Here is a 14,298-nt window from a genome sequence, read left to right as displayed (position 1 = left end):
CTATCATCCAAGCACGAATTAATTATATCCCATTTTATCGTAATCAAAAGTGAGATCATCAAACACTGCATTTATCTAGTAATATAATGAGTTTCAGTAATCATTCATTGAAATCAATGGCAAGACAGCCTGCACGTGTAGAACATATACGCGTGATAAACCGAGTTGTAAAGTTGTAAAAAATTATATGCAAATAAAAATTAACCTGTGCAGTCCAATCGGATAATCAATATCACATCCAAACTCGAGCTTGTGCTTTACGCGCGTGCTGAACCGTGACCTTATGGTCATCGCAATCGGAATTCCATCTACCTTCACATATTTTCGCTATTTTAAAAGACATAGTTTACTGGTTACCATGCAATGTTGCTTATTATGTATATTACTGTTAATATTGCAAAATGTTTTACATTGAGATTCTTGTTTGTCTCAATGCAACAGGTGTAACACAGTTTTAACAAGTAAATTGTAAATAAGCAACAATGTTGCGATTGCTGGTTGACGTTGCAGATGACGTCAACTGCCGGTCACGTGCGGAACTTCCAAGGGGTTATTTCCTTGCGGGGTTATTTCCCTCGCCTTCTAATTCCGGTGGAATATTTAACTTATTCAATGTCATGTGATCATGTTTAATCCAATCAGAACATTCTAAATGAAAGTGAGGTGTAATGATATTAATTATATACCTTTTTAACAAATTTAAGCTTAACAAGATTGTCCCGCTTCATTGGATTGGTAGGCCCGCCACGTGTATGCTCTAATTGTTTCTTGTAAATATGCAAAAACGTAGTTCTACAGAAAAGGTTTTTATTCAATTTTGAGGCCTCAAATGTGCATTACTCCAGTTGTCATATATCCTACATGTATTCTCTGTATTAGAAAGTCAAAGCTATGTAAATTCAAGCCATGTATTGTTTTATTGAAATTATCATGTTACATATATACCAGCATCGACTGATTGGGTATCTTAACCGCATAGCTCAACCGCGACCGTATGTAGGTCAGTGCAGAAGAGAACACTATGAAGAATATTCACGCACGTTTGTTCTGTATTTGCATATCACAGAGTTATCCGCCCTTGCGGATAGGTAATTATTGTGACTTCATATGTTTGAGAGCGTAACGTCGTACTTTTCGGAAAACACGACGTGAATTGTGCTCACAAAATAATGACGTAACAATCGATATCTACCCGCAAGGGAGCTAACTCTGTAATATTCAAAGACGGAATAAGCAACGACAACGCCATGAATGTAGATTTAATTCTTTTAAACAGCGCATTCACTCATTGTGATAACGCAAACAATAAAATCATACAGTAATATCGAACATTAATTACCATTATAAAATAGTGTAGACAACGAGTTCCGGTCAACTATATATGGATATTTATGATAGATATTGGGTTCACTGCTTAAAACTGAACCCTGTCTAAACCGACCAAGTTTCTATGCTTCAATTACGATCGGTTTATGGAAGTTCCACTGCAATCTCATTAAAATGCAGATCCTTATACCCACACCGTTTTATAAAGGATCTGACAATATCCCATATGGGGTCACGTCCAGATGACCTTTATACCACGTGGTCTTCATATCAGATATATTTTCTACACCTTGTCACATCCGTTGAAAACGATATTTCGTCCCAGTATACTTATACAATTAGCTTTATTGTGCTCTTTGGGCGAGATGACTACGTAAACCAAAATAATTCTGATAGTTTTTTTTTCAAAATATTTCGTCCCTGAAATTCACTGTCAAAATTTTGCAAGAAGCAATTTGATTGGCTATCTTCAAAGGTCACCTGGACATGACCCCTAATGGGATTTTCTCAGATCCTCTTATCAAACGTAGTGATAATAAGGATCTGTATTTTAATCAGATTGGTTCCACTGTAGTGAATTGTAGTATGCAAATACGGAATAATTTTATAAGCATCATCACCATTGTTCCTACAGTTTAATCAACATCATCCTCATTGCCGCAACGGGAGTATAACTAGTTGGTGAGGAGAAAAAATACTTCCAATGCATCGAAGGATAACCAGGTTCCGAGGTATAATTGCCGAACAGGTTAGAGTCGACACACGCAGCATACCACCATGCCCCATGTGCAGCCTCAGCGCAGCTTCCAGCACCATTACTGTCATTATCTCTATCGAAGGTTGAGAAACTCCTTCCACTGTGATAGGATAGACCATTAACTGAAAACAAATAAATGTAAAATGACTGCAAATTCGTATGTTGATGTGGTTTTAAAAGCTACCCACCTCTTGGTATTTTAGAACAATTAAGCCGTCCATGTCTTAAACCCGAATTTAGCAGTACTCCGTCTTTCTTCCGCTGTACTTTAGTAATAACTCCATTTCTATGGGACAGAATCCTATATAGTTTACACAACACTCCTTTATGTTATAACAAACATGTTGGCGGAACCATGGCATAACTACGAGTTGTTCAAGTATTCTATTGAAGTTTACAGAAGCAATATGCAGTTTCCGGGATACAGTATTCAGTCAGTTTAGTCATGTGACTTTCATCACCACGTGACTTAATTTACGGCACATTTGAAACAAAATGGCGGCATATGTTACACGGGTGGAAAATTACATATTATGAAAGAACATTTAACATAAATTATCAGAACAAATAGCATTAAATATAATCTAAATATGCACGAAAATTGAATTTAGACACTTCATTAGGAAATGGCATGTAAAGTATGGCATCAAATGGAGCTGTCGCCTAGCAGTTGGTAATAACCTATATCTGACGTTTCACTCACAAATATTTCATAACTTACCTGGGTACATTTTCCAAAAAATCAATAATAAATAAGAAACACAATACAAAACAGTTTATCTTAGTTCCGCTATCGAGCAAGTATTACCGACAATGACCTTTACTCGGACATTGGTATTCTCTGCCTATAATTGACACCGCCATGACGGAAAAATGTCCCCTCACATGGCCAAATTAACGTTTTCTACCTCCTACTGCGTAGAGTTCCTAGTATCCCGGAATCGGCGTATTAAACAGGGTTTATGATTTGCATGAATTTGATATATTGAGGTTTCAATGTATTTTGTCTGACCTATGCCACTTGATAAACATGCAACAGTATTTCATTAAATACTGATAGTGCATCCACCAAACACACAAAAAAGTCACGCATGGAAGTCAATGTTGTACTACAACACTAATATTATGAAAATGTGTTTATCTCAATGAATGAGATATTTTGCCGATTTAATCATTAACCTATTCATCCAAAAAGATTTATATTCCAAATATCAGGTAGGTTGGAATTTGCCTGCAAATGTAGAACGCAGCTGACATTTCTTTGGGTAGTCATGTAACGTAATATATGTGTTACATTAACACCCTTCAAATAATTATCCCGGTGCAACAATATCGCATATATTATACTTCAAACATTTACATGTAATATGCTGCTCAATCTGATTAAAATACCGATTCTTATTATCACTACGTTTGATTAGAGGATCTGACAACATCCCTTTAGGGGTCACGTTCTGGTGACCTTGGGAAATATCCAATCGAATTGCTGCTGCCAGAATCTTTACTGGGTACGAAACTATTTGAAAAAGTTGTCAGGATTGTTTTCGTGCACGTAGTCATCGCGCCATCAAAGCTAATTGCATATATATATATTGGGCCGAAATGCCGTTAACAATTGACCTAACAAGGTATAGAAATGCATTTAATCTGAGGAACAAGAGATACATAGTTAATCCATTATGGGATGTTGTAAGATCCTATATTGAACGGAGTGGTTCTGAAGATCTGTATTTTAATCAGTTTGTATGCTGCCAATTTTTAGAACCAAAACTATTAGTGTTTGCATATGGGAGCAGTAAATGAAGTAAATAAAGAACTAGTCCAGCAGGTTACCGAAGTAAGGCACATATTCACCAGATCCACACATAATTTTGCTCTAGTGAGACCTTTTTGTAACCGTTTTCATATATTGTTAATCATGCTATAATTTTTTGATCCTTTATATCCGGGAAAAATGATGCGCCGAACATCTTTACGGGGAAGGAGTCAATGCTGTGCACAGTTTTTTAAGCTATCATACAGTGTACCATAGCAACAGTCACTGATGAAAGCGAAAGTGAAACGAGAGAACGTTATTACTGACGTGAAGTTTATCATTTTGATGTTATATCTACTGTAGTTGGTTGTTCTTTGTATAGCTAAACGACAGAAAAGTAATTTGTTCATCGAAAAAAATGGTAAAAACATCGTGTGAACCGGATAAAATACAACGCGGAATATATAAACACTGTAACGTCATCGGGATGTTTGATTTACAACAATGAATAGCATCGTACAACATAGCATCTTTTGCACAGTGGGGACTGAATATAGGACGTTTATTAATTAAACAAACAAGTCTTAACTCCCACGCGTAATTAGACATACATTGACATAAGCAAAATAAAGTAATAATGTTCAAATGATGAAAACAATGTATTATTCCAATTAAAAATATTTCCCAACATATTACATAACTTGTTAAACCATTTTATCCTAAACAATGAAATGAAATAGTTGATACATACACAGCCCATCTGGTGCGTTGAATGTAGATACTGTAAGTCTATAGTTTGATGCCTCGTCCGCTATTGCAAATGTACTGTATTCACCATATCTCGAGCTTCCGTCATATCCTTCCATGGCTATCCGAAGCTTCATAGTTTGAGCCGCCAATACGGTTCTTAATTTGTCAAAACCTGAAAGAAATTGTATATAGTATTACATACAAAATGCAATGACAAACTTTACTAAACGGGTAACGAGAACCTAGGTAGGTTGTACATAATATTTCTTAATTAAATTTTTGAGCAAAGGAATGTTAATTTGCAAAACTCAACTTTTGTCATAGGATTGTACTGACATTGTATGAAAATTACTTGAGGGAATGCTATGTACCATTTCCATTGTCCCTATGTACCTGCACATGCACCTGCAATTTTGTGTTTTTCTTAGGGGAACCATCAATCTGATTGAATAACCACTCCGTTCAATAGAGGATCTGAGAAAATCCGAATAAGGGTCATGTTCGGATGACCTTTATACGACATGTAATTCATCTGCACGTTGCTCTGTCAATTGACAACGCCATTTCACCCCAACATACAACTACGATTAGCTTTATTGTGCTCTTTGGGCGAGATGACTACCTACATGGAAATAATTCTGACATATTTTCAGAATATTTCGTCCCCAGAAATTCACTGTCAAAATTTTGCCAGCAGCAATTTGATTGGCCATTTACAAAGGTCATCTGGACATGACCTCTAATGGGGTTTTCTCAGATCCTCTTATCTAACGTAGTGATAAAAAGGAACTGTATTTTAATCAGATCGGGGAACCATCCAATGTAGTGGGTGGTGTTATACTCTCTTGTTTCGTATTAGTGTTGGATATTTTTGGAGTGTCCTTACTCAAGAACATATATTCTTCAAGAGAAAAGCGATTGACTTTCCCTTTGAACCGTTTTGCTTTTCTCTTTCTACGCTCCTTTTTGGAACTCGCGCACGAGGGAGTCATATCCGTCTTTATCGCATCATCATCATCGGATGAGTCACTGTCTCTGTTACCATCTGTACACGTACATGTACTTGAGTCCTCATCATGATCAGTTACTGATCCTTCACGATCAGTTTCTTATGTCCTTGTCGCGATCCACTTTCGCCCGAGGAGACGATTTTCCTTCTTCATCATTTCCAGAGAATGTGTTTGAAATTGTGGTCTAAAGAAGGGAATGACAGTCTATCATTCGATGCCCTGGCATATTGCATTCGCGACAAATCCATGGATTGTTGCAGTCTCTTGTCATATGGCCAGTTTGTAAACACTTCTTACAATTCATTTTTTTGGGATCAGATATCGACGGACGTGTATCTGATTTCGGCTGTTCAGCATGGGAAACCGTCGCGTTGTACCTACCGATTTTCATATTTCTTGGGAGGTAGTGTTAAGTTTGTCTATTACTACAATTCTTTCCCTTGTGTCACAATTCGTGAGTTTGGTATCAACTCTCAGTTTCTCTCTGTACATCGACTTTATTTTACACTTGTTCATGGTAAGAGCTCTCTTGTTCTGCCCATCATCAGCTGAAAGGGGTACATTAGTGATACGAATTCTGCGTTTTTGTACTCTAGATTGTTGTCTGGGGTTGTTGGCCAGTAATGGAACTAGCTTTTTGCGAATTACAATACTTGTAGTCAGCAGCTTTGTCCATTCATCATATTGTCCACGTACACCTTCCAAGTTTCTCCAGTTTATTGTAGGCCACATACGTGGTTTGCCTCAATCTTCTCTCCGATCGATTTGTAAAGTTCCTGGTGCGTTAGTCAGTCCTTACATTGAGGTTGTGTCAGTCCATAGATGTTTCTTTCCAAGATGGAAATTGGCTTGGCTGACCCATATCCTTCCTGTATTATGGTTTCTGGTTCCGTAACAATAACACTGACAAAAGATTTTTCGTTTACCTCCCTTCCCGCCATATTGTCCTCCATTGTCCGAGAAAATTCTAGCGACATTTTCCAATTTCTTTAAAACTGGAAAAGTTCACTACTTATTTTTCAGAATTCTGTATTTGTGAATAATGAACTACAGTCTGTAAATATCAAGAAAAGAAGCAATTTCGTAGTATTTTTTTTCAATGAAATACCAGATACATTTGAGTGTAGAGAAAAAAAGTCACCTTAGTTCAGGGGCGCTAACTCGCTTATATATTGTAGCAAACTCATTATTTTTTGTGCTGTGACGTCAACAATGTATCGCTGTCTTTATTCAAGGTGTAAACAAGAGGCACAAAGGTCCTGTATTGCTTAGCTGGTTTATAATGATCTGAAAACAGGATCATTGTTTCTTTTCTGAAGGATTTCACTCATTGGGTCCTACTCTTTCCGCTCCAGGGGGTATATACAATATCTGCTCCCCTTCCACAGAGGACGTTTTTGGCCAAACTTGATTTCAAACTATGCAGAACTAGACTAGTAGCAATTCAATAAGATTTACCTCTATTTTCCCTTTTTGGTCCGCTCAATGACTGCCATCATAGGGTCAGAGCCAAACTTTATACAAACTCTGTTCTGCTGCCCAAAGAGGATTTTTCTATAATCCATACAGAACTCTACGACTAATAGCGATAGGAACTGTTGACGGATGGACGGACAGACACCGCGTCATGGTGTAAGCTCATCGGCACTTCATACCACGTGAGCTAAAATCATAATAGAGATGATGATTTATTTTTATCTGAATTAAGAATATCCATCTGAGTGTTTTGTATGTTTGTCGATGTGCAACTTAAATACCTAGCCAGAACTCGCCGGTCAAATTTCCAAATCCATTTTTGTATTCACTCCATCCTCTGTAAAAATCCACTGATCCGTCAAATCTGTTTGCGAAAACCTAGAAATGGGATTTAAATATGTATTGTATTAAGATGTAAGGTAGAAGGCTAGAAGCATGCACTTATCCAAGATAGCGCAGTCTTAAACAACCTATCGTACAATATAGCGCAGTCTTGAACAACCTAACGTAAATTATAGCGCAGTCGTGAGTAACCTATCGTACAATATAGCGCAGTCTTGATCAACATATCGTACAATATAGCGCAGTCTTGAACAACCTATCGTACAATATAGCGCAGTCTTGAACAACCTATCGTACAATATAGCGCAGTCTTGATCAATATATCGTACAATATAGCGCAGTCTTAAAAAACCTATCGTACAATGTGGCGCAGTTTAAACAACATATCGTACAATATAGCGCGGTCTTGAGCAACTTAACGTAAATTATAGCGCTGTCTTGAACAACCTATCGTACAATATAGCGCAGTCTTGATCAACCTATCGTACGATATAGCGCAGTTGTGAGCAACCTATCGTACAATATAGCGCAGTCTTGAACAACCTATCGTACAATATAGCGCAGTCTTGATCAACCTATCGTACAATATAGCGCAGTCTTGAACAACCTATCGTACAATATAGCGCAGTTGTGAGCAACCTATCGTACAATATAGCGCAGTCTTGATCAACCTATCGTACAATATAGCGCAGTCTTGATCAATCTATCGTACAATATAGCGCAGTCTTGATCAACCTATCGTACAATATAGCGCAGTCTTGATCAACCTATCGTACAATATAGCGCAGTCTTGATCAACCTATCGTACGATATAGCGCAGTTGTGAGCAACCTATCGTACAATATAGCGCAGTCTTGAACAACCTATCGTACGATATAGCGCAGTTGTGAGCAACCTATCGTACAACAATATAGCGCAGTCTTGATCAACCTATCGTACGATATAGCGCAGTTGTGAGCAACCTATCGTACAATATAGCGCAGTCTTGATCAACCTATCGTACAATATAGCGCAGTCTTGATCAACCTATATAAGTTGAAATAAATATAATAGTATATGCAGTTGCTTCAGAAGCGTCCGTTCAAGATTGAAAAATATATATGTATATATGCAAGTTACAATGTTACCATAACAACTACAGCTGGTGTCAGCCATAAAACAACTTTGATAAAATGTGGTATACCGAAATAAACAGTAAACGTTTCAAAAAACCTTAAAACTAATTTGTCCTTCAGAGAGAATTCGCAGAGAGAAGAAAAACACCGAACTGAAAAGATTATTTGAATAAAATCCATTCAAATTTAAACTTGTAGCGATTTAAAGGAATTACTTCAATTTCCTCCTTATGGGCCTCCCCTCCGATACTACATTGAGGGCGGAGCCAAAGGATGTTTCAAGTCATGTAAACTAAACACAGATAAACGTTACCGTCCAGGGTCCACCGGCTGTATCCATATCACAGTAAACATCAATGTTAGTACTGAGGGCAAGGGTGTAGACACCAGAACAGTGAGTTGTCGGGATATCCCCACAGTTGGCCAGATCTGGGGGAAAAAGAAAATAAATATTAAACATTATAATAATAAAACCATATTAAAATAAACATGTTGGATAAATGTTCAATTGACCGATTATGATATGAACAGGAGAAGTTATATAACAATATACCAATATCTCAAGAGGCAGTTTCCTGTATTTGTTTGATTTAATTTAATTAACGTCTTATGAGAATGGTTCGCTCGTTGTCAGTATAATGTGACTGACTTGGTTAGGGTGTGTTGCTTAATGTCTTCGGAAGCATTTTTCAGTGATATAATAACACTATAAAAAAGGACAATAGTTCACTATATAAGAGAAACAACACGAATATACCGCAGTCTCCCAAAACGCGTATCTCGCGCTTCACACACGCTACACACCGCATACATGGGAGGCCGTCCTTACATGATAATGACTGTAAATAGGACGTTAATAAATAAATCAAACAAATAAGCATCGCTCCAATGACATCTTATCGCACAAATAAAGGTTTTTAGTCATGAATAAATTTAAATCAAATTAATAGCTAACTTATTGGAATAGCAATAAAAATGTTCAATAAAATGTTCTTTGTTTGTTTTGGGGAACAAAAAATTATTGGAGCATTCTATGTTTTAGGGTAATGAACCAAAATAACAGCACAGCTATGAAAGTACGTTACATGATATATTGTCATCCATAGATCTTTCTGGATGATAAACAGAAAACCATCCGTAGTCAATATGCTTTTTCATCGACGTTTGTATGGGTATCGAGCAATATTTTAAATGCTGATTATTTCATATAAGGCTTTCATAAGCTATTAACCGGCGCATAATTCATTTGACCAAACGTGTTTATGTCGGCTTTTTGATGACACCAACTGTTACACACACAAAAAAAATCTGCTGATACACAAAAATGAAAATATAATGCTGTCCGCATTTTACTTAGATTTAAGCACGGACTTGCTTTCAGCTGTCAAATATTGGAGTATAAATCATGCCAACATTATAACGGGAAATTTTATCAACCGTGGTTGGTAATTGTAGACTGAACATAAACAAATCCGGATGGGTGGTAACAATGTATTGAAAATATAAATAAAGTGAGATGGATACATTTGATGATTGATTTAAGAAATTTCCCCGAGGAGCAAACTATCGATTGTTATTAAGGACGAATAACGAAATAACAATGAATATCGTATTTTAAGTAGTAAATTAAGACATAAATAATGAAAAAGGCCTACTTTAGCAGGAGAAAAAAAAATGTTGTCGGAGACAATGATGTTTGATTTAATTTGTAATTACTTTGTGGGCAACTAATAGGTCGTTAATGTAGTTCAACCCTTGCATTATGTTTCTAGTATATATCTAGTCACGAAACAAAGGAGCGTTCTAAGTATTGTTAGATTATCAATTTGAAACCGTTACCTCAAGAGATAGACCACGGGTATGTTAACTGACACGTCGTGTCTGGTTCTCGATCATTTGTTTACACAAAACACACAAAATATCGAATTTCGCTAGGTTGAAAAGTGTCATTGTCGATCTTTTGTTACTAATCAGTGTAATAACATATAAAAAACCTGCCAATCTTACACTATTGAAACACATACTAGCTGTTTTAAATAATTATCATCGCAGCTTTATTTAGCAGCATACCAAAGATTATGCATAAAAGCCGACTTTTCTATGCAAATACACATCAATATTACGACATTGCAGTTCACCGTACAAAATCTTATTAAGCTAGCATGTTGTTTTTATTACTATAGCGATAATTATTAGTGTTCAGATACATCCACCTCGGATATTGTGTCAATAGATATACTGTACATGTATCGAAATTATAAGTTAACATGGGGATTCACGTTGGACAATATTTACGCAAACAGACAGACAGACATATGTATAAATCCGATAATTCGGTTACGGAATTTTGTAACCGGTTAGTATACGGCCGACCGAGTAACCCCTTAACCGTTGACAACCCTAATTACTATACATAATTCTGTAAAAATGTATATGTTCCATAACTGGGTAATTCATTTGACATGTTCTTTGGTCTTAAAATACTCTATTGAAAATTGTCAGGTTTGATGAAATAAACATAAATCATTCGAATTGTCAGTCAAACGAGTATGATGCGATGTAACATTTTTTATACATTGTGTATGTTTTCATGAACACATATCTACAGAAATCACGTTAAAGTTAGTAATAACATTGTAAAAACGTCAATGAATTTATAAATCACATCTTGGATTCAAGGCATGACCGTATGTTCTTATTTCACTGCATTGTTGATGGAAATATAAGGGTTTTTAGTCTGAACCAAAATCATTTCAGCTTTTATTGGTAGTTGTAAAACTAAACCTTTACATTGTATGTATTGTAATTCCGAAATGTTGTACTTAATTTTAAGAAAATGAAAATAAAGGCACATATAACATTTAAAAAATTGGATATGGTGTTCGTAACTGCTAATAGTTTGGATGGGCGATCGGGTGGTGTATAGTGATAAAAAATAATTTCCCTGGTGAGCTAAAAACTTGATATGTCAAGATACTATTGATTATTCTTAAGGGCGAATAACTAATTAACACTTAATGTCGTAGTATGAAATTAAAACATGAATAATGAAAACCCGACCTACTTGAAGAGGGAAATGTAATACTGTCGGTGACTAATAAAATCTGTTACCTGTAAGTGTACGAGATCGGGTTATCTCAGTCGAGGGCTAAGATTTTGTAACATAATCCCAAGCGAGGCGTTGTAGTGTGGCCAATAAATGTCTTGCTACCACAGATGACTCCACAATAACCCCCTTTCAAGGCCAATCAGGATTAATTGACCATGAATGGGCCTGAATCTCCCATTCATCGCCAATCAGGATTAGCACATGACCATGAAAGGGGCTGGCCATGTATGCAGTTGCATGACCATGGTAACAAATGTTGTAAGAGAGGGGAGATAATCATTACTCACCTTGTTCCTCGCCTTGTTCTAATGATTAAATTAATCAATTGACCAACTAACTGATGCTGACAAGATTTTTAAAAATAAAAAGCAATAAGAAAATTACATTTATTTAAATGTACATCAAAAAGCTTCATTAATTATTATTTCAATTAATTCAAGTACTATATGATAGCGACTCCGTATTGTAAGGAAGTTTTAACTCTTCAGGAACCTTAATATCTATATGCATTTTATCATTGACAATTGAAAGCACGGATGGAATTAATTCTATATAAAATGTACTTACATTTTAGGTTTCCGACAATTTCTTTTTCCATTTACTTATTTTTCTTGCAATCGCTGAACAAAGCTTGATAATAATCCAATTGTTTCATACTGTACATATCCCCTGAAACTATTTTGATGCAGCATTCCGTAGAATCAAATTATTTATCTCGACACATGGCAAATCTCCTTGTGGTCCTTACGATGGTTAATGATATAGTATTGTTGAGCAAAGAACCTCTAATACTGAAAAGTGCTCACAAGCATAACAGGTATAGGTAAATCAAAACAGAGAACATGGGAGAGTGGGGTATAGGGATGGAAAGATGTGTATTTTTTTCAATCAACCTGTCTTTTTGTTAACATATAGGACAGTTACAGATAATCATCTGATAATCTGGTAGTTAAAGTACAGAAACAACAATAGATGACATCACAACTATGTTTAATTTACATAGTGATACGTTCGCTTTCTAGCTTCGCGTTAGGGGGACTTTCCCTTAAGCTTAGTCGGTAGAGCGGCGGACAAGTAAGTCCGGGGTCGCGTTGATTAACATTTTTTATGTCACACGCAGTATAAACTCTGTACGCATTCTGATTGGTTGATACGGTGAACTTTGACCGAACTACTTATTTCTAAGTGCAACGTCATCAATAATCGAGTTACGTCATGGTATGTTATGATCGTCGCTTGACGTCAAAACTACTGTTGGAAAGCGTACAGTATGTGACGTGATCTTTGTAAAAATGTAACGTTTTTTGTGTGTTCTATAATAATCTGTGTAACTCATTTTGACGGAAAAGGATCTTACTGGTGATTTTGGTAGATTAAACGATTTGAACGGATTTAAACATCATTTTAATAGCTTGATAATGATTTGGCGAGAAGTAAACAGCACAGCTCTGCTGTGCGCATGCTTTTATATATTCCGACAATGAGAGTTATATTATTGAAATAACTTTGGAAAAAAATAATTTAATAATACGTTAAATGAGAAATAGTTCATCTTTAAGTTGTTCACAATTAGAAGACTTTTACATGAAGGATTCTTTATCAAAACTCGACTTTTGGATACTAATTAGTTATCTTTTACCGATGTAGAATTCACTATTATTATTTGCATATCTAGGCAAATACACGTTATCCTCGTCGTTTTCTATCGGCTAAAAGCGGATACATATGTGGTAGAAACATGTCTCACGACTCGTGGTTGTTAGATATGGAATTAATCCACACTCGTTATTTTTTAAAAAATTCGTGTAAGTAATTTCTTTTAAAGGTTACAAAAGACACTCGCCTTAAGTAGCTTTTAAAAATAACTTACTCGTGTGGAATAACTTCCATATCCAACTACCACCCGTTAGTTAACCTCTATTTACGGTATTTGGAAGGTAAACAACGAAGTTAAAACACAGACATTGTATTGTAACACGCATAGCAGATCTGACATTTAGGATCATTTAAATTAAAGAAATTTATCGAAACCAAATCAGCGTATATACTTACTGGCGAAGTTGATTACTTTTGTGTAGTAGGTGATTGTTGATGAAGTCACCCCATCATCTCGGTAACACACCTCATCACTGTACATCTTACATTCGCCGTTTGCTGGTTCGTAGGAAAACGACAGACATGTCGAGGAATCCCCACAAGATGAAGCACACCCAACCTTCGTACTCCAAGTGGACGTTGTTATCAAAGATCCAGCATGATTCTGAATAATTGGCTTTGTGACAACTTTGTACTTACTGTCAGTAATTACGGCCAGATTTAATTGAAAAACCATTGTCAAAATAAAGCATACAAATACGGAATTTACGCAAATAACATTTGAGCGTATCTCTGTTTCCTCCATTACCACCACGCAATGAGTAACATGAGTTATTTCAAATATAAATGATTATACACAAGTACTAATTATTACCAATGCCATATATAGGGTGACGTGTTCAAATATTCAAATGTAATGTAACAATACATGCTCTTAGGCTAACACTACATCCGCTGATGGAATTCCCATCCATCCATGGAGTTCCCGCTATGGGTGGTGCATCGAATGCTGTTCGTGTCATTGATATGATATATTGTCTGTCATGTGATCAGAGTGATAT

At 36.1% G+C, this 14,298-nt stretch overlaps 1 protein-coding gene across 1 annotated transcript; it reads right to left on the bottom strand.

Annotated features, from left to right (window-relative positions):
- Positions 1-845: 845 nt before the first annotated feature.
- Positions 846-14,259, bottom strand: LOC138310959 (microfibril-associated glycoprotein 4-like). The gene is made up of 5 exons (XM_069252325.1): positions 13,694-14,259; positions 8,846-8,961; positions 7,357-7,453; positions 4,591-4,761; positions 846-2,205 (listed from the first exon to the last, which is right to left on the bottom strand). Exons 1-5 carry the CDS (start codon positions 14,040-14,042, stop codon positions 1,955-1,957), a joined length of 984 nt encoding a protein of 327 aa, XP_069108426.1. The 5' UTR covers positions 14,043-14,259; the 3' UTR covers positions 846-1,954.
- Positions 14,260-14,298: the final 39 nt, after the last annotated feature.

The sequence above is a fragment of the Argopecten irradians genome, chromosome 16, assembly GCF_041381155.1.
Source record: "Argopecten irradians isolate NY chromosome 16, Ai_NY, whole genome shotgun sequence".
NCBI classification, from domain to species: Eukaryota; Metazoa; Mollusca; class Bivalvia; order Pectinida; family Pectinidae; genus Argopecten; species Argopecten irradians.
This window is presented reverse-complemented; position numbering and strand designations above follow the sequence as displayed.